This window comes from Lolium rigidum, chromosome 5 (assembly GCF_022539505.1).
Source record: "Lolium rigidum isolate FL_2022 chromosome 5, APGP_CSIRO_Lrig_0.1, whole genome shotgun sequence".
In the NCBI taxonomy this organism is placed as follows: Eukaryota; Viridiplantae; Streptophyta; class Magnoliopsida; order Poales; family Poaceae; genus Lolium; species Lolium rigidum.
In genome coordinates this window covers 161,538,967-161,560,300 of record NC_061512.1, presented here as the reverse complement: position 1 = coordinate 161,560,300, position 21,334 = coordinate 161,538,967, and the positions used below count along the sequence as shown (strand labels likewise).

General features: G+C 42.6%; 3 protein-coding genes across 3 annotated transcripts; 2 read left to right on the top strand and 1 right to left on the bottom strand.

Annotated features, from left to right (window-relative positions):
- On the bottom strand, positions 1-1,045 carry LOC124653737 (30S ribosomal protein 2, chloroplastic-like; the record flags this gene model as incomplete). Its single annotated transcript, XM_047192799.1, is given in 3 exon segments — positions 1-227; positions 336-437; positions 746-1,045. Coding segments are annotated over 3 exon segments (629 nt in total), but the record flags the coding sequence as incomplete, so codon positions are not given.
- A 2,669-nt stretch (positions 1,046-3,714) lies between these two features.
- On the top strand, positions 3,715-11,195 carry LOC124654531 (DNA topoisomerase 6 subunit B). Its single transcript, XM_047193528.1, has 19 exons — positions 3,715-3,926; positions 4,011-4,063; positions 4,316-4,413; positions 4,506-4,611; positions 4,797-4,931; positions 5,012-5,063; positions 5,173-5,237; positions 5,898-6,004; positions 6,141-6,243; positions 6,327-6,412; positions 6,506-6,702; positions 7,029-7,144; positions 7,267-7,352; positions 7,445-7,517; positions 9,719-9,810; positions 9,894-10,032; positions 10,108-10,202; positions 10,534-10,708; positions 10,847-11,195. Exons 1-19 carry the CDS (start codon positions 3,779-3,781, stop codon positions 10,991-10,993), a joined length of 2,073 nt encoding a protein of 690 aa, XP_047049484.1. The 5' UTR covers positions 3,715-3,778; the 3' UTR covers positions 10,994-11,195.
- A 454-nt stretch (positions 11,196-11,649) lies between these two features.
- LOC124655195 (dTDP-3,4-didehydro-2,6-dideoxy-alpha-D-glucose 3-reductase-like) lies at positions 11,650-16,132 on the top strand. The gene is made up of 12 exons (XM_047194132.1): positions 11,650-11,781; positions 11,928-12,068; positions 12,294-12,342; positions 12,527-12,544; positions 12,634-12,749; positions 12,824-12,937; positions 13,620-13,670; positions 13,950-14,038; positions 14,118-14,178; positions 14,287-14,364; positions 15,083-15,190; positions 15,618-16,132. Exons 1-12 carry the CDS (start codon positions 11,650-11,652, stop codon positions 15,741-15,743), a joined length of 1,083 nt encoding a protein of 360 aa, XP_047050088.1. The 3' UTR covers positions 15,744-16,132.
- The last annotated feature ends 5,202 nt before the right edge of the window (positions 16,133-21,334 follow it).

Sequence of the window (21,334 nt, the reverse complement as noted above, 5' to 3'; positions counted from 1 at the left end):
TTGGACTTTGGAGTCCCCGGAACTCGTGATACCGTGGCACTGAGGACCTCCCCCTTTTCAGAGAAGAAGTTCTTGAGCACCTCTGTGGTCACCGTCTTTGCAAGATTGCCAACATAAACCTTGTACTGGCTGTCAACGAACGCGGGCTCCGGTTCTGGTGCAGACAGATCAATGTTCGGCAAGAAGCTCTCTGTCACATTCACTTTAATTTTTCTACCTCCAACCTCCTGGTACAATCATCAAGCGCAAAGATAAGTCACCCATGCATCTACTGCGCGCAAAAGCATGCTCCGAACTGGGATTCAAATGACAGGATGTGAAGATTTGAAGCTTACAGTCTCATTCAGGGCCTCGGTGGCAGCATTGGCCTCCTCCACCGTGCTCATCGTGACAAACCCGAAACGCCTGCTCCGGCCACTGTACTTGTCATACATAACCTGCGCAAAAGAATTGGGCAAACAATTGTTTCGGTGAGATACATTACCTAGACATAGAGCAAGCACTTCATCACGCCATGGCCACTTGCAAGCTACATAATTATTATCTTGTATGAGTACATGTCTGTAAGATACTAAGATCCATGGACTCCATACATCAGGCTGTGGCTACTTATGCAGTCCACTGAACGGGATAAAGGACTGAAATTAATTCGGGGACACTAAACTACGCAATGGATCTTTCTACGGAGATTAGCGCAATCAACGGGCTGCCATGATTAGAGCGGCATTACACATTGCAACGTTACCTCGGCCCGCACGACGGTGCCGTGCTCGGCGAACAAGGCTGCCAGCTCGTCGTTGGTGACGGTCCTGGGGATGTTACCCACGTAGAGCTTGCGCGTGGCCAGCTCCTCGGGCGCCTCCAGCACCGCGGAGGAGGCGAGCACCTGCACCGCAGCCCGGCGCCTCGCCCGCGCCGCCGGGGCAGCCGGCGGCGCGGCGCGGAATGAGACGCGTGCGGGGGTGGAGGGCGAGGAGGGGCTGCTCCGGCAGCAGCGGCGGTGGAGGGAGTGGGTGGCCGCTAGAGAGGAGATGGTGGTCGCCATTGGAGCCGCTGGAGAGGACGGAGGGAGGGCGAGGAATGGGGAGACGGAGCGAGGAGAAGCAGGACAGAACGTTATCCGGATTCCGGTGTGGTTTTGCTGTGTGCAGATAAAACGGCCGTGGTCGTGTCGGATGATGTACTTGCGGGTGCTTCCGCTCAGCTCCGAGTGTTTTTCGAAAATGGGCAGTTTATTACTTGCTTAGTAGATTTGGCCTTTGCATAACTGAAATACACATAGCCACATATAGCTCGGAAGGTTACGCTGCCACCCATGTTGGGAAAAAATATCTCTTGTTGTATCCTTCAACCATGAAGATACCTCCGTAAAGAGCGTAAAGAGGTCCCGGTGCTCAGCTCCGAGTGTACTGCTGCTCCCCTCTACTCCTAAACACACCACCTTAAAACTCTTGAAACTAAAATACTTGCTCTGTTATAAAATGTACTAGTACTTTCTTCTCTAAAATACTTGTCGTGATTTTAGATAAAATGTTGCCTAAAATCTATCTAGGCGGTTCATTTAATCTACGACAAATAATCTAGATCAAAGAGTACATCCTACTCCTCCGATCCATATTACTTGATACTAATATAGATGTATCTAGATATATTTTAATTATTGATACATCCATTTTTGGTGACAAGTAATATGGACGGGAGGGAGTACTTTTTTTTCAGGTAAAAGGAAATCTATTAAGCCACATGGATTACTAGAAGGCCGTGAACCAAGCGCTAACCTCGCAAAATTTGTGAGTCAATGACTTGACTTGTTCTGCGAACATTCGACTTTTACAAAAAATAAATGTCTACTACCCTTAACTAAATCTCTAATCTCAGTAATGAGGTGAGCAAGCGGTGATCTATCCTAGGACTTCCTTGTAATGGCATCGATTAACACCGAGCAATCCAACTCTACCACCACCAGCTTGTGGCTCCATTCCAATGCCAACCTTAGGTTCTCTTCACATGCTCTGCTATCTGCCACTAACGGATCAGCACAGATGAATAGCTCACGGCATGATGAAACGATAGTTTTACCATACTCATCTTAAGAATCATCTCCAGCCGCGTCCTTCAAAGCGTTCTTCAAAGAGATTTGGGGCGTGCTGCACAAAAAAACGTTTCCAACCGCGTGCCCTAAATCCTTTTTTTATCTGGCGCGGCTCAATACGGTGTCCAGCGGCCCGAGCTCGTCCCAGCTACACAGAGGACGCTCCTGACACGCTGGACACAACGAAATGCGAGGCCAGGGGACGCGGGCCCGACGCGTCAGCGGTTCGGAAGCCTAAAACCTCGTCGCCTACCTTTGGTCAAATGACGTTAATGGCGTCCCAGATTTCCCAGGCGACGCAGGGACGCGTCTCTTCGTGCATGGGACCGATATCTTTTTTTTGATTCCAAGACAACTACATGAAGAGCCAACCTTGAGCTCTGATATTTTTTCCTCGGTGATGGAGGAGGTCAGAAAAGATATACAAGGATATATTCCTGTTACCCTCTTTGCTGATATTGTGGTGCTAGTAGATGACAACGGGGTGGTGGTGAGTAGGAAATTAAAGTTGTAGGGACATGCTTTGGAATCCAAGGGTTTTAGACTTTGTAGGACCCAAATATATAAAGGTGCAACTTTCACGGTTTCAAGCGTGATGGGGGAGGTTGGCATAGAAGGCCAGGTACTACCCAAGAGGCATGCGTTCCGATACTCAAGATCAATTAATGTTGCAAAGAAAATGATGATAGCAATGAGCATGTTAGCCTGAGAATCAAACAAGGTGGATGAAGTGGCAGAAGCATGTATCATCCCGTGTGACAAGAAGGTACCACAAAACCCAAATGTATTCATGATATGAGGAGAATCACGCTTGCCATGTTATATGAAGAAAAAAAACTAAAAATCAACACAATCAACAAGTGAGTGTCACAAAGATGGGCACTCTAAAGTGGATTTATGATCATAAAGAATATATCAAATTATCAAATAGGCGATACATGATATGGTAGGGTGGTGGCAAGAGAAACTTTTTTTAGATGGTAGGTTCAAAGCGCTCAGCTTTGAATTAACGAAGCGCAAACAACTAGTGTTATAATGGTGTTGAGAACAACTTACAAAAAATCAGAAACAAGCTAAGAATTACAGGTCACGTTGAGAATGGAGAACACAACACACCTAGGACAACGGCTCCAACAACAATAACTCAGGAGAATGCAAGAACAAGCCCCTAACCTACCGTCCGCACTCCATTGCATGGGTTGCACTTCGACTCCAAAAGTTTAGGATTGAGAGCCATTGGAAGCCGCTGGGAGCATGACCAGAACGAAGAAAGTCGCGTCCTTTCAAAGGATGGATGAACTGGTGTTGCAAAAGAGGAGGAACACTGCCAACCTCACATCACAGTTAGGTCTTGATCACTCCTACTGAGATTATAAATCTGAATTTGCTAAATCGGTGACAAGAGCCTTGCGTTTTGGGCGGAGGGAACCTCGAAGAGCGATGGAACCAAAGATTTTGTCAAGGGAGAAGCTAGTTCTGGCGCCCGCGAATTATGAATCTTCTAAACTTTGCACCGTAGTTAATCTGGACCGTCCATTCCTTCATGGACCAGCAGGATCAACTTTGTGGACTTCGTGGGCAGTGCAGACCCCGCCGTTGGACCCTCCCCTCACTTCCCAATTCTCCCCGCCTCCCCAAACTCCAAACCCTAGCTTACCATCCCGATCTCGCAGGGCCCACCTCGCCATGGACGACGCCGGCGACGGCGGGCCTAGCGCCGGCGGCAGTAAGAAGAAGCCCTCTGCGGCGGCCGCCAAGGGGAAGGCGACGGGAAAAGGGAAGGCCGCCTCCAAGGGGTCGCCCAAGGCCAAGGAGAGCAGCCTCCTCAAGCAGAGTAAGCTCCCGGGACCTCCAACATTCGTCATCGGTCTTGCACTAACTTGAATCGCAAGCTTATGTATCATCCTCTTTGCTGCAGAATCGCCAGCTGAGTTCTTCGCGGAAAACAAAAACATCGCTGGTTTTGACAATGTGAGCAGCTGCTTAACTCTCTGTTTTAGTAGCAGTACTGATTGGCATCCAGGCGTTTGTGAGGCTTAGATAGACGCCTGTCCCATTTATTTTGCCTCTGGACCAGGCACAACCTGTTTACAAATGAGAAGTGGATTATGCATTAGAATGAAATTACCAATTAGAAAGTGACGGAGAAGCAGATATAGCGTTTTGGAGGGACTTCTGTTAGGCATCGGCAAACTCATTGCCCTCACTTACAATACTTGACAGCCTGGAAAGTCTCTGTACACCACGATGCGGGAGCTAGTTGAGAATGCCCTTGATTCGGCCGAGTCCATCTCCGAGCTCCCTGATATAGAAATTACGATGTAAGTGATTTTCAACGCCATTTGTATTATTGGGTACTTTTTTTCCCCTTGGCAATGTCAAAGAACAATATGGGTTCTTTCTGTTTTGCCAGAGAAGAGATCACTAGGAGCAAATTCAACACAATGATAGGACTGGTTGACCGAGAGCGTGTTGATGCAGCACTCTATGATGATTTTGAATCAGCTAAGGCTCGTGAGGTATAACATAACTTGCAAATTTTATTAGTTGGACCATTATTAGCTGAACAAGGTTTGGGTACTTATTGAGTCCGCTGAGAGTGGTTGCAAACCTCACAAATCACCAGCTAGGTTACACCCTTTTTATCTCTGTGGATTATCCACCTTTTTATTCTGATTGTACCGTAAAACTTTTGGATATGTAGAAACGCCTAGCCAAAGAAGCACGTTTCCAAGAAACACAAGCTAAAAATGCTGCTCTTGGGAAGAAAGTTAAGGACGCTCCAGCTGCTCGCGGAAAAGGTCGGGGCGAGGCTTCGTTTTTCAGAGTGACTTGCAAGGTATTGTCCATAGTGACTTTGTTTTTGTGACGAAAATCTATCTTGTGAACTTCTAATCTTGAATGTTTTTGTGGGTGTAGGATAATGGCCGAGGCATGTCACATGAAGATATCCCAAACATGTTTGGCAGAGGTAAGCTTTCAATAGGATTTTGTCGACTGATTTATGTAAGATGAAAGCACTGAAGAAGGTATAGTACATGCTGTGCAAGATCACTGGTATTATTGAATTTTTGATGCAGTGCTATCGGGCACGAAGTATGGTTTGAGGCAAACACGCGGGAAATTTGGACTTGGTGCTAAAATGGTAAAATTTCTTCACACAATTAAGTAGGAAACTTTTTTTTTAAGTTTGGCACGAACGGCCATCTCATAAAAATGTATACTATCCATTCCTTTGAAAGAAACAAAGTCATTCCCTTCTCTTAACAAAGTTTAGGACTTCCTTCTTTCGGTTCATAGCTGACTATTTTCATGTTTATATTGGGTAGTGAAAGTGAGCAACCATGCAGTATGGTTGGTACTTGGTAGCAATTAGCATGGAGACATTCATTGTCTTGTGCTGCCTTTCATGACCCGTTTCCTTACATTCCTGTATAGACATTCTAGAGATATGATCCTAAGATGAAAATCAACATTTTTGTTAGGACGGTTGTCCTTTTTCTCACTAAATTCTTGTTTAACCTTTAACAGTGACTACATGTATGATTGTGTTTTACGCTTGTAAATCGTGCGTTCTGATGGTTAAGCTGTCCCATGAATACAAGATGTTTGTGACATTTTGCCTGTCAGTTGTAGTAACAGTAACTAGCCATGTTAAGCTGATTTTAACATTTGACATGTTATGGACATTCTGATAGATGATTATTGTATTCTGTTACTCTGTAGCTATGAACACGTTTACAGTTAGGAGTTAGGACCCTCTGTTGCCTTTTCTGCCTAATTTAGTTTAACGTGTATTAAACAGGCACTTATATGGTCAAAGATGAGTACGGGTCTTCCGATTGATATTAAGTCATCGATGAAAGGCCAAAATTACATTTCGTTCTGTCGACTTGACATAGACATTCACAAGTAAGTGCAGCTTCTTGGTTAATGCTGTGCAACACAGTGAATGGCTGGTCATTATTGTTTATCTTCATGCAAGTCAATATGTTAACCTCTGCAGTTTATCATGAGTTCATGACTAATAGTGGTAAACCCTACTCAGAAATGTCCCTCATATTCATTTACATGAGAAACATGAGAACAATGATCACTGGCATGGGGCAGAGATTCAAGTTATTATTGAGGGAAATTGGACAACTCATCGTGTGAGTAGGATTCCCTTTTCTTTTGAAAAATTGAAATAGTAAACTATTACTACCAAGTAGAATTTACAATTTATTTCTTGCAGTCAAGGATACTACATTACATGCGACAGATGGCTGTCATCACTCCATATGCTCAATTCCTATTTAGATTTCTCTCTGATACAGCAGAGTATGAATTTTCTTCTCTAGTGATTTGTGTTCTGCTAATTGCTAAATTGACAATCTTCTGATTTTTTTTTTCATAACACTCTGGGTCTTGCAGAAAAAATTTGAAGATAAAATTTGCACGACGGACAGATGTTATGCCTCCTGTTCCACTCCTAACAAAGCATCACCCATCTGCTGTCGATTTACTGCTGATAAAGCGCTTAATTACTGATACCACTAAGCCGAACCTTTTGCAGTTCCTGCAACATGACTTTGTGAATATAAGCAAAGCACATGCTGACCGTTTAATCGGTGAGTTACTGAGTTGAAAATCAAATTAATTAATCAATATCTCCTTTCTGTGGTTCATACAGTGATATAATTTGGGGATTTTCAAGTAAGAATATCTGTAGCAATTACACATGTTTTTGCTTTATACATGGTTTGAGTTTGACTTATGTTCATGTGTTGCTAATTTCCATATACTCTTCTTCCAGTCAAACCATTGATTGTGTAAAACCCGTCTGCTGGGTTAAATATATAGTGGTATTTGCATTACATACTTTGTTATGTACCTGTGGTTGTTACTTCTTTACCAATTTTGTTTTTTTGCTTATCACAATTTTTTGTTTTGACAGGGGAGATGGGGCCTGATTTTAGTGCAAAAACGACAGTCAACAGCCTTACATCACAACAATTAGTGCGGATACATCAGTTATTTCGGCAGGCTAAGTTTGATGATCCCAGTGGCGATGTATGTATCCCTTTTCAGCTCTCACCTTGATTTGCTTATCACTTATTGCTGCTTATTGACTAGTATATCTTCCACAAATATGCAATTATTGATCACAGTATAGAAATCAACCAATTCTGTAGTGTCTTAGTCCTGCAGGTGAATACAATTTACGTCTAGGTATCATAAAAGAGCTACACCCCGATCTGGTTGCAACACATGCAAGCAGGTATTGCATTTAACCAGAGAATGTCCGAGATGATGATTACATCTTATTTTCAGTTTAAGTATCTTACTGCCATAAGGCTACCCTCTGTTTAGCCCTCAGGTTTTTGAAGGGCATCCATTTATTGTTGAAGCTGGAATAAGCATTGGTGGAAAAGATGTTAAACAAGTAAGAAACTACTATTTTGTATTTCCCAAGGAGTATTTTCTGCCTGTCATCTTTAAAGAAGATTCTGGAAACATGTTCTTTGTTGCTTCTTTTGTTGTGGTCTGGGTAAAGGAGGAACCACATACCTTAGAGCATCTTCTTGCAGATACCGCAAATGACCTGGTCTGCATTTTATTTGCGGTTTTGGGCCAAAAAACTGCCCGAATAGACACAGCATTGCGGCCTGCATCGCAAAACTGGATGCGGGATACCCTAAATCCGACCCGCTGACTGCTATGCGTGTTAATCTGCGTGTAAATTATGATATGTAAGCGACGATCTTTCAAAAATATGGCGTGAATTAGCAGTTCATGTTTGTTTTCTCGATTTGCAGTTCTTGTTTTGCGTATCTGTTCTGCCGCGACGTTTTTCGACCCGCGAACACGTGATGCATTATACCGCAAACGCCTTTTGCGTTTCAGGCGTTTGCGGTATCTACTGGAGATGCCCTTAGCAGCAGCCATAACGACAAAGTTCAGGACGAGGTAGTTTTATTTCAATAGGTTCTATTACAGTGTTCCTTTTAGAGCGAGAACTAGTTTTTGTGATGGAGTGGCTTCCATAAGATGATGTGGTTCTGTCACAGGTGGATTGGTTAGTTTATTATGTTATATGGAATCCTGTCTATAGAAGGGAGATGTCAATCTATTTCAGTTCATGCAAGAAACAATGTAGTACCATAGCCCAATCTATATCTATGCACCCGCCTCCCCCCCCCTCTCTCCTAACAGGGAGGATGCCAAATATCTGTTCCTCCCCACGATCTGCTTGGCTCTCACCCTTACTATTTTTCTCCTCCTTGTTCTGTATTTTCCTTTCCCAGTCAAGACTCTGCTCTCTCCTCCTATGTCCCTATATACCCAGCATTGAACAGCTTTGTTTTTTCTAGCTGCCTACAGTTTGTGATCACAGATATTGTAAATATCAAAATTGATAGTAGTTTATTCCATCAGTTCTTATTTTATATGAAATGTCCATGTTAGATTCTGCCGATGCTCTTTCTATCTGATTCTTTTAAAGTGTATTATCAGATTTATTAGTCAAACTCATATAAATGCCTGTTGTGCAACAAATAGTGATCCACTTTTGGACAGAGATTTGGTGCACATGAGCACCAGTGATCCCTTTTCAGAAAAGTAATTAAAATTCATATTTCTAAGTTTCAGAAAAATCTGTAAATAAATCATGATGTAGTCAGTATTGTATCCCACAAACGTGAAAATAATGTGTATTTTGGGCTGCACGAAAATAACAAATATGTGGATCTGAGTATAGTGATTCAAATCTCCAAAAAAAATCAGGCTTGGTCATTTTTGTATAGCTCAGAAAACAAAACATTTGTATTTGAGATTTTATACGTTAGAGGTCGTTTGGTATCCATCATTTGGGCCTAGAATTCTGGAATTCATTTTGGAATTCCATAGGTGGGCTGTTTGGTTGCCACAGAATTGGGACGTCATTTCATTTAGGAAATCCAGCAAAATGACTCCATGGGTAAACACGATTCCAAGCTGAAACCTGTCATTTGCGTTTCTCTATGGAAGCCATCTACAAATTCAATATTGAATTCTGCTGTCATTTGCAATTCCTGTGGCAACCAAACAAGTGTCCATTTATGGAATTACAATGTAAATGAAATGAATACATGTATTCATTTCAAAATGCTACAAACGAAATGAAAGCCTGGCTTCCAAACGAGCCCTTAGTGGAATACATCATTAGCTACTTTTAGAATTTTGTTACATAATTTTTTGAAATATATAAATATAATTTTCGAACTTTTTAATACATTGAGAGCACTGGTGCCCATGATCCAAAAGGACTTTTCGTCCATTTTTTTATATAAAAAGTACACTCTTATGAATTTGCAGCTAGCAAGAGCACAAAATCTGTGGCCATTAGTTGACATTAGAGTGGCCCATGTTGTACACAAAAAGCTACCTGCATTTTAAAGATACACCTGAAACGTTCCATTTACTAATTAGTGGATAAAAATTTAATTCTATGACTAAACCTATTATTTGTTAATAGCACACCTCAAGCTGCAGTTTAAGAGGGAAGAACCTTTCCATCATCAGTATTTTCCTTGCTGACAAGATTCATGCTTTAACAATTTCCTTGTACTGATGATCGAAATTCTCACATATATGTATATTCTTCAGGGTTTAAATATTTTTAGGTTTGCAAACCGCATACCGCTTCTTTTTGAACAAGGTGCGGATGTCATCACAAGAACTGCTCAAAAAAGGATAAAGTAAGTTTTTTCTGGTAGTACTACTTCTGTTGTACTTCAGATGTTTATCTCTTCCATTACTCTTATCTTTCATCTTTCTTTAGTTGGGGCTTGTACAAAATTAATCAGCAGCAGGACAAGATTGGTGTCTTTGTGAGCATTGTCAGTACAAAGATACCTTTTAAAGGTACAGGAAAAGAATATATTGGAGATGATATAACTGAGATAGCAGAGGCTGTAAAGGTACATACGCACTTTCCTTATTTACTGTTATTGTATGGTCATCTACTCATCCGATCAATTTTCTTGCACCTTCAGTCAGCCCTTAAGCAGTGCTGTCTCCAACTGAAGTCAAAGATAGTGAAGAAACTTCAGGCTCGTGAACAGCAGGACAGGAAAAGAAACCTGAACAAGTAACTCCTCTTTGTGGATCTGGTGATATCTTTTATTGGTGTAGATGTCAGGCTGTTTGTATTTTTGCTATGGCTATGTTTTGAATCAGTGAAATTGCTGAATCATACATTTTCGGTAGTGCCTGTTGAATGTTGAAGTTGGTTAATAACAGATGCATCGCAAAAATATAGGTCCACTTTGAAAAATTAGGGGACTAAAACTGTCTTTCATTTATATTAAGCAATATTGAGGTTGATATTTGAAAACTGATTTATTAACATGATTTGCCATGCTGATGCCAGATACTCCCGAATTAGACAAGGTCTTATTCTGATGATTTCTTGTTTGCAGATACATTCCCGATGTGGCAAGGACAATTATGGAAACACTGGGGGAAATCGCAGACGAGTCTCCCCCCAAGAGGCCACGGTATGACAAGGAAGACGAGGAACTCCTTGAGAAAATTAATTCGGAGGAGGTGACAGAGATGACTTTTAGAGATTGCTTAACTCAGCACGTTGAACAGGTAAGCAGGAAAGATGTATCATATAGTTTCCTTGTGCTCTATTCTACAACAATGTCCATAGTCTTGCACCTTTCCCATGACCAGTTCTGATTTGTTACCGCAAAGCTGATATTGTTTGCTCCAACATGAAACCACCAGGTTGACTATGAGATGGCACTGGAGTACGCCATGCAAAGCGGCGTAAGCAACGAGCCTCGGGAAGCACTCTATCTGAACTCGCTGGAAGGGTCTTACAAGTTCATCGACCTCAAGAGCCCTACTTTCTTGTTTCGGTTCATCCCATGAGGCTGAGAGGGTGGAATCTGGACTCCCCATCTGTTCTCAGGTTGATTGACAATAATGTTCGTACGAAACTGCAGTGTACATTTTCCCATTGTAGTTGAGACGATTTATCAGGCTGTTGTAGCTTGCAGCTATGAGTGTAGACACTACTACTGTCAGGGAAAGACATTTGGTATAGTCCAGGATATAATTGTATGTTACATTTATTGAGAAACATATACGGAGTATGTAAAAGCTATTCCCAGAGATTCTGAACTGACGTGATAGACCTGCTGAATTATTTCTATTCCCGCAGTCCAAAATAAACTTCAGACTAGGAGAATGCCGTTCTCATATCAAAATGCCTCCAAGAGACTTGAAGGGCAATTGCAAGTAAAGTAGAAAACCAACATGAATGTGATAGTTCAGATGTCCCATGAACATGACGAGCAACATTGCAAGCCGTTAAAGTTAAACGTACAATGTGGTTTTCGATAGCGTGGCCTCTCGCAAGCTCCTTCAGGGCTGGCCACGAAAAAATATCGTCCCAGAAAAACACAGACGCGTTGAACTGGGAGGGCCTCGTCGTCAGATCTGATTCAGCGGCACTCTGCTTTCCTGCCGTTCTCTTTCGTTTCAGTTCTGCGCTTCAGCGAGGAGGAGACCAATAACCAGAAGGAATGGCTGGGGAAAGCGATCTTCCCCGGATCGCGGTGGTCGGCGCGGGCATCTTCGCCCGCACGCAGTACATCCCCAGGCTCCGCGAGATCGCCCACCTCGTCGTCGTCAAGGCCATCTGGAGCCGCACCCAGGTCAGGCTCCGCGAGATCGCCCACCTCGTTTCCGCGAGATAGCTACAGGGAAATTCACTTGTAATGTTCCTGCACAGCTGACTGAGATCACCACTGTAAAATAATCCATGCTTAAGTGTGTATGTCTCTGTGCCACCATTATTCAGGAATCTGCGGAGGCTGCCGCGGAGCTTGCGCGCGATTTTGCGCCTGACATCGAGTGTAAATGGGGCGACGCGGGGCTGGAGGAGATAATGGGAGACCATTCAATCTTGGGTGTCGCCGTTGTTCTTGCTGGGCAAGTCCAGGTCTGTGGTCATGGGAAAATTCCTTTAAATGTCTTGGTTGTGACTGCTATTGCCTACAGATTCTACATTTCACCAAGTGTTCATTTTCCTACTTTCTGTGTTTAGCCAATATGTATATTTCGTGAATTTTACTTTGCTGTCCACTTTTATAAAAAGCTGATACAGTGCTGGACTGCGAATCTAGAACCTGCTTGTAAATGTTCTCTTGTTGTCCAAATTATGCAGGTAGAGCTTTCCTTGCAGATGCTCAAGGCAGGAAAGCATGTGATTCAAGGTAAGCTGGAAAATAAGCAACAGTGCCTGATTCGAGATAGATGACTGGCAGCCACAATAAACGGGATTTAATCCTCTTGCTTATCTCATTATGTAGTAGTAGATGATGCCAAACTACTGAAGCTTATATGAGATTTCCTAATTGTTCTCACTCTTTGCATGATATATTTTCTGGTGCTGTGAAGAGAAACCCGCCTCTGGATGTAAGTATCTGTAACTTCTCATTATATCTTTCAGGAGTACCATAGATATGATGAATATGTATCTGATCAACTTTCTCCAAACACCGCAGCGACGGCTGAAGCAGAAACTGCATTGTCAGTCTACAACTCATTTCCGAACCAGTTGCCATATAAACCGATTTGGGCTCTTGCAGAAAACTACAGATTTGAACCTGCATTTGTGGAGGTGAAGTCTTGCAACACTAGAGTTCCGTTTCATATTGGTAGTTTCTTTTGGTAATCTGTAGATCATATCAACAGTCAAACAAGTTGATGAGTGACATTGGTGAGATGATGAACATCCAAGTTATTGTTGAAGGATCAATGAACAGCTCAAACCCATACTTCAACAGCTCCTGGAGACGAAATTTTCTGGTAAGGAGTCAAGTAGCAAGCGTTTAATTTTTCCAGTGAAATATGCTTTTCTGCAGTTTCCCTTATCATACCTATCACTTCAATTACGAAGCTATATCTTAATTTTGTGAACTAAACAATGGTTGGGAATGGTTCACCTTTCAGCTTACGAACACAGGCACGTGCGAGTAATATAAGTTTACTAAATATAATACAGTCAGGTGTTGCATAAAAGGGCAATGCTATACGCACCTCTTGTTGATCTATACTTTTGAAGCCTAGTGAAGTCAATACAATGTTTAAGTAAATTGCATGTTTTTTTGGTTAGAGTTGATTCAACTAGTTAATAAATAAGTTCATAACTCTATTTGCTTGCATGTTTTGGTGCATATCATTAGAGGTGGTGGTGGCTTATATTTGGTCACCTTAACTTACTGGGATCTTGCTGTTGCCATTGGATTGCAGTATCATGTATGTCTGCAAGTCTGCAATAGCTAGATCATTCTGCTTGTTCAGTTTTGAAGTATCCAAACGCTTACAGTTGTCCCTTGTAATTACTACATGTCTGTGGTTTTTTTTTCTCCGAGTTCCGCAAATTTGGAATCACTACAGAAAAATCACTTTGTTTGCCATCACACCTATTTATTTCAATGAACTTGATACGTCTGCCCTCAGTCCTTATTATGACAACTTTACATTGCAGGGTGGCTTTATACTGGACATGGGCGTACACTTCATTGCAGGACTAAGAATGGTACATCTCTCATGTTGCTTTTAAGAAGAGCTGAGCAGCTTCTGGCACTTTCCATTATCATCTGTGGGATTCAATACTCTTCACATAGATATGGGAAATATTACCTCCAAATTACACATCAAGTCTTCCAAAAAGAAAATATATCTGATTTGACACGTGCATACTTGTGATTTGTGTAGACTAGTAATGCTTTCATCCAAGTGGGTTGCAAGGGTGTATTCATGTGTTTTCAGTGTCTTACTCTGTTTTTCTGTTAAGATATCAGCTCTTCTGTAACAGCTTGTTGGTTCAGAAATAGCAACGGTATCATCTATCTCCCGACATGTGGATACGGCTTTACCACCGCCTGACAACATATGTTCTCTTTTGTAAGTTCTGAAAATACAAAGTAAATTTTGCAACATGGTAAAATTTCAGGATTTACAGACATTTGATGTTTGTATGCAGCCAACTAGAAAATGGATGTGCTGGGGTCTTGGTATTTGCAGTAAATTCGAGATCCCCGAAGGTTAAACTAAGTCTTATTGCAAACACTAGTGTCACATATGTTCTTTATGCATATTATATTGTCCATCATTCACTGCCTTATTTTTTTTCTACATTGGTCCTGATACAGATATTATGGCGGGTTGATGGAACAAAAGGAACAGTGCAAGTTGAACGTGGAATTGATAGTGGGAAGCATGGCTACCAGGTAAATAGCACTTTCTCTGCAAGTGCCAGATGAAATGCCAACCTGCTTTCTATTGTTTATGCAGCGAGCAAGTCACACAATATCCACACCCTGAGGCCCCCTTCTCTTTCCTATTTGGTTCCACAAAGTTGGTAATGTCTTAAGTGGTGACCACAGTGCATTGTTATAAGTAACAGTGTTGCTTGTACGAAGATGTAGGTGTTCGAATATGACTCTGATTAATGTTACTCAGACAAGGATACTTGTGTCAGAAACTGACTCGGATTCGGGTGTCCAATTCTCTTTGGTTCTGGACACGGTCTCTGAATAACACTGAAGTAACTAATTTTTGTTCAGGCATGATGCTGCAGAAGCAGATTGCCCCCTAGAATTTGCAAAGATGTGCATCATTGCATTTAAAGAAGATAGAGTTTGCCATTTACAACACTAAGGTGTGGACTATCCAAAACACCAAGAAACACACCCTACCACGGCCATTACCTACACGAGTGCCGCCTTGGAATCCTAAGGGACCTAGCTCAAATGCGCTGCTCCCATGGGCCCGATCTCTCTCCCGTGCCTCGTCCTGCACCACACATATAAATATATACATATATTAGCTTAGGCATCTAGCCTCTCGTTTGTAAAGATGCAGACATTTCTTGTCCAAAGGCTCTATATGGCGATGAGGAGCAGTACAATTAACAAAATACTTATCAACCATGTTATGCATTTGCAGGTGCTATTTACAAGTGAAGATGGGCAGTGCCAGAAAACATTTTATCCATTTAGCGGTGTGCATGAAGAACTGAAGGCATTTGTCCATGACATCGTGCAGGCTAGCAAAGTATGTGGTACTAAGCCATTTCAGTTTATATTTCTTGCAATACATCATGGATCACTGATGAAGATATTCAGGATTTCCTTCTGATAAAGAAAATGCATTGCTGTGGCTGGCTGTTTCATTTATAAACCAGAGGTCAGAGAGGCTGTGGTGAGGTTTTTTATTTGGAAAACTAAAACACATCACCAGTCATGACTGATTTTAGAATAAAACACCTGATTGTATTGCTGGTCCATTCTAGGCGTGTACAAGATCACTGATTAGCATAATGAAAATAGATTGTCTCATCATCAAAGTACACTTCCATAGAACATCTGGTTAGAGCTTGCATGAGTTTGAATTGTCTGCGTAAAACCAAGGACACTTGCCCATATTCCACTGGATGTGTAAAAGCATGCTAGGATTTAATCAGGGCTGCTTGCTCATGCAGGACGGAGATCACAAGGCTGAACCCCGCAGTTCTTATGCCGAAGGTGCTCGTGACGTTGCCGTTCTAGAAGCCATGCTCGAATCTAGCACGAAGCAAGGAGCCCAGGTGCAAGTGAAGAAATTCTAATAGATGTCACCAAGCAAAAGGGAAAAAGGAAAGAACATTCTTCTGCAAGCGCCAGCGGTCCAGTTCTCCTTGTTTTTTTTTTTTTGCATCAGCGATAATGATCACTGTTCCCTGGAAAACAGAGATCATATTCATACCATTGATGGTATAGGATGCAAATCAGAGTGCTCCCTGGAACCATCTATCTTTTACTCAGGTCTAGCTGCCTACAGGTTTATTTATGCTTATAAGTACTGGCTACCATGTATACCTATGCTACTCATCTTATACCATTCCTTGTATGTTTCTGTTGAGGGTAAAGTGTACTATTGTTGTTTTCCATTCGAGTTGCATATACATGTATCTGAGAACCTCAACTTGAAAGGGGTTGTTTGTTTCAAAGGAAAAAGGGAGGAATAGGAATATGAAATTTTCCTACGGTAGCACTGTTCATCCATTAGGTTTAAAGGAATTAAGCAAAGGAAAAAATGCAGGATAATCTCTGTTTCAAAGGAAAAAAACAGAAATTTTACAATCCACTTGGATCTCTTTAAATTCCTACACATGAAGAACGAGACTTTTTTTCCCAAGCGACCCCTCACTAGGTCGATTTTCATTACCATGGAGATAACGAAAAATGGCATACAAAAGTTATGTTAATTTTTGGCTGGCGATCTGGCTGATAGCCTCTGGTGGTTTCGTTTGGCATGAAGAACGAGACTGATGTATCCAATGGCAAAATAACATCATAATTATACTCTCTCATGTTGTTTGACTTTCATTTGACCATGTCTGTTAAAAATACGGTATTTTTCATATTCCTTTGAACCAAACAACCAAGTTTACAGAATTCATGTGTTTTTTAATCCTTTGATTTTCTTGTGCATTCCTATACTATTCCTACATTTTCTTATTCATGTGCTTTTTAGAGTTATTTCGAAAGTCGTACGCATCGATTGCTGATTGCTGGGCTATCCCCATTTTGAAAAAAATGTGCTTCTCAGAATCATGCGAACCAAATAGGCTGCAAAAGTGAAGCACTATGAACCCTAAGGTGGTTTTGCTTCCATGGCATATGATGTGGACGGTATTGCTGATGTAGCACATGACACTGACTAGCATCATATATATTTGATATGTTTTGACAATAACCTTTGAAAGTATCTGAGTAGATGATATTATTTTTGAAAACTTATGAGGATGGACTCTTAGATCAAATAATTCACGAAAATTAGTGCCTAATCAAGGGTGAATCCGCGGAGAGCTAGATAGTGCCAGTGGTGCCATTGCACAAGCAATTAAAATGATGATATTTTCAATCTTTCTTCTTGAAACTTCAAAATGTTTTACCCTGAACCAAATTGATGATTCATCTTCACAGTCAGCATTATCTTGACAAGATCTCCAAGATAGACCCCATGTTGATGTGTCGATGATTATTTTTTCAGCCTGTGACCCTGAACCAAATTGATGATTCATCTTCACAGTCAGCATTATCTTCACATGTCATCCAATTTTTATTAAGTTGTCATCGTATTTTAGTCAAGTTACAATGGTAGTTTGTTATAAAATATGTTGACAACATAATCTTTACTGCCTCATCATGGAAATAGATATATTTTGTTTAAACATACTAATGCATGATGTACTGTTCAAGCCCTTGTTGACATGTCCCTCAATGTACAATTAGCAATTTTCTGTTTTGACATACAAGGATGACTTGGCAATGACCGTTTTGCACGGAAGCAAGATCCCACCAAGGGATTGGGCTGTCCACTGAGCTAAAATCGAAACATAGGATCATTATATTTGCCGAAAGGAGATTTATCTCGAGGAACTGGATTCTAGTGAAAGTTTTCTCTAAACTCAAAAGTTTCATGACCACCATCACACGCGGCAAAATGTGACACCTCATCTTCCCACCCACCAACCACGACATCTTGCCTCGTTTTCTCCGCCAAAAGATGCTTAGCCAAAAACATTTTGCCTCGTTTTCTCCGCCAAAAGATGCTTAGCCAAAAATGATGAAGCTGACACAATTGCGTGTACTTTTTGCCTATTGTAAATAGTCAGTAAGTCAATGAGACATAGGCGGGTATAAGAACAAACATGAATGAAGGACACACGACACAATGTGACGCCACCACTCCCACCTACTACCACCATCGACACATGACACAATTGCATGTCGATGTTTTTGTCAGCTGTGAGGAAATTCTTCGATGATATTGAGGTGAGTGTAAAAATAAATTAGAGAAGGACACTTATTTGAACCACCTATAAAAGGAGAGTGCGAGGTCTCAATACTCAAAAGTGCACTCCCAGTGAAATGCATGCAAGGCCTAGCCAAAGTTTGAAGGTGTCCGTCTTCAAGAAAAGATTTGCCCATGAGAGACATTTTTTAATGTGAGGGTGATATCATTTTGTAATAACACACATGAGTATGTTAGGAGAGAGTTGTCAATGTTAGATATGGGAACATACAATTTTTCGGTTAGATCCTTCCCTGTCTTGGTGAACATAATACGCATCAGAAATAGATAATAGAAGGTACACTTTTTGTTGGTTAGGCTTGTCCTTGTTTTGTTGAACAGAGTTTCCTTGTATAACTTCTCAATGTCAGAAAAAGAACACATGCATGCGACTGTTCGTAATGGTGGACTTTGTGTGTGCGTATTTTTGCTGCGGCTCATTGACGACAACATATTTTATGTTTCTACTATAGGAACATGCCTTTTAAATGTTCATGTAAAATGATGAACGGAGTAGGTGGACCAAAGTAAAAAAAACAAAACTGCATGCATGTCCATGAAAATTCCTCCTAAAATAATAGATACAGTTTCGTATTTAGTTGATGATGTCTAAGTGATAGGAACACACGTACTATGTTACTTAAATGGCTGAAAATGGGTTATTGGCGTTTAGGAAGAAAATGTTAGACTCCGGGACGTTGATATTTGTAAGTTGGAGCGAACAAAGCCGTTAATTGGAGCCATTCTCAGCACTAAACCATTAACAATGAAGTTAACTATAGATTACACTGTACACAAAAAACATGTAAAACAATGAAAGGGGCTAAATATCATATTCTTTAATTGAGATGTTTGCAAAAGATGACATATTCCTAATCCAACGTCATGCTTAGGCGAAATGAGGGCCCTTTAATTTACTCCTAGCAATTGAATGTGATACTAAGTCTTTTGCTCAATGCAGGAATCTCAGCAGGATTTTCAGAGGAAATAGTTCAAACATTTGCAAGCTTCGTTTCTTGAGATGGTGGCGGCTGGGGTTAGAGAAAGAGGCGTTAGGGTTTGTGTGTGGGGGACGATACGATTTATAGGCCGGAGGAGGGAGGCGGGGGAGCGGTGGCGCTCATTAATGCCGGCACGGAGAGCTAGACGCGACTAGACGGTTCGATGCGCCTCTGTGGAATTGCACCGCCGCTGCGCGCCAATAACTTCCGTCGCGAGGTAGGCGACAGATAGGTTAAACTAGAATGTGCTGCTGACGCGTCGGTCCCGCCACTCCCCGCTGGCGTCGACTTTTGGGATGTGTGGCCGATTCACGCTCTTCACGTAGGGGCCGACACGGGGTTGCCGGCGCTTTTATTCGGCTCGAAAAAGCGCTAGCGCTATTTAGGACGCGCAGGTTAAGATGTTTTTTTTTTTTAAATCAGTTGAGATGCTCTTAGAAGAGAGGAAATGGAGTGTGAGCAACGTGCTACTCGCCCATACTCTGCATGGTGGAGATAGATGCGCTAGCCGTCGTCGCCAAGCCAAGGCTGGGCCCCACGTGGACGGTCCGGTCTTCGGTCCTTCCTGGCCATCACCAGAGGAGGCAGGAGCTGCAAGCTGCATCTGCATGTGCACGCTAGCGCTAGGTCTGCATAGACCCGTGGACCATGCGCAGCGCAACCATGACCGCGGCGCCGGCACCGTCGTACAGCAGCAGCACCGCTGCACCCGTTACCCCGACCACGTGACTTTTGCCTACGCCAGCGCTCCTCGCCGATTTCATACAAACGCGAGGTGCTAGATGTGAAAAAACCCTGCCTGATCATGCGCAGTCTGCCATGCCCTACGCCGTTCCAACGTTCTCCAGAGAGACCGAGCGAAAACAGAACCTACCACAGAGATCCTGCCCGATATTCAGTTGCAACCTCCAACACCTAATAGGCTTCTTAGTCGGCAGAGCACATGAAACCGTACTTGGATCCGGAATAGGCGTTTCTGACTTGCCTCCATGGCGTCTGGCGATATGCCGTTCTAGAACCTTCCATGGTTCTCCCTCCATCTCCTCAATCCCGGTGCCTCCCCCTTCGATCTTTTGCATCCCCAAGTCCCCTCCCTCTTCCCTCTGCACCCCCATGTCGTCACCTGAACACCCGCGCCCCATCTCCCCTCCATCCGAGTTCCATCAAATTTCTACAGGCGTGCACCTCAATCAGGCAAGAAATCTCCAATCCGAAGCTCCTGTGATGGTTTACCCGAGCGGAACTTGGTTTCATGCTTTTCTCCCTGGTTTTCCCTCCCCCAGCCTAGCTCTTTCCTCATCCAAGATCCAACCAATCCTCTCTTTTCTCCCATCAATGCAAACTGCTGTGTCCATGGCCGTCGGAGCTCCCAACAACCGCAAACTAAATCGCTGCAACAGGCAACTCCCTGATCTACCAGACCCGAGTATCGATTCTGGAGTGTCGTTTTTGGGAGGTAAAGTGGGTGAGGATTCAATCCTTTTCGAAATCCCTGATGCTCCACCGGGGCATCAACTTGTTGGTCGACCACTTGATGTGAAGAAAAGCCTAGCGCCTGCTAGCGTCGGCTTTCTCTTTAGGGACGACTTTGATCCTTCGCATCTTCGAGCTCCACCACCCAATTTGTTCGTCAAAATTCAAGATGTTTTTCAACTTTTTGTCGCTGCTAGCGGAAACATGACGCCGATGCGGGATGAACTACTCGGAGATGGCCAGCTACGAGACAACGGGTTCTACACTTGGGCAATGGCGCCGCGCCCTAAGGCGCCACGGCGCCATGAAACTCATCGGGTGGAACTGTCAAGGAGCGGGCAAGGGCCTCGACAGGTCCAATAAGATGGAGTTCCTTGCCGTGTTAATGAACTCCACAAAGTGCGCACATAACTTTTGTCTCGGAAACTAGATCCTCTAGGTATAATTCTTACCATCTTAATTCTCGTTTTAATACTTCGATAGCTTTGTTATTCCATCTATTGGTCTCTCGGGTGGGCTTTGGATGCTTTGGTCGGATGAAGTCACTCGTTTCCATCAAGTTCTCCAATCACTATGTGATTTTAGCGGTCGTTTTACATATACCTACTAATGTGGAATTTGCGCTAGCTTGTGTTTATGGTGATCCCCATCATCGCCACACTAGGATGATCTGGGAGCAAATCTCCACTTTTGTGAATGATAACCTAGGGAAGCCTGTAGTGTGCTTAGGTGATATGAATGAAATCATGTGTGAAGCAGACACCACTTCAGTTAATGTAAATAGGTACCGCATGCGTGCTTTTAATTCCTATGTTAAGCATTGTGGTCTCTTTGATCTGGGGTACAGCGGTCCGGCTTATACTTGGTCGAACAAACGTTTCTCTTC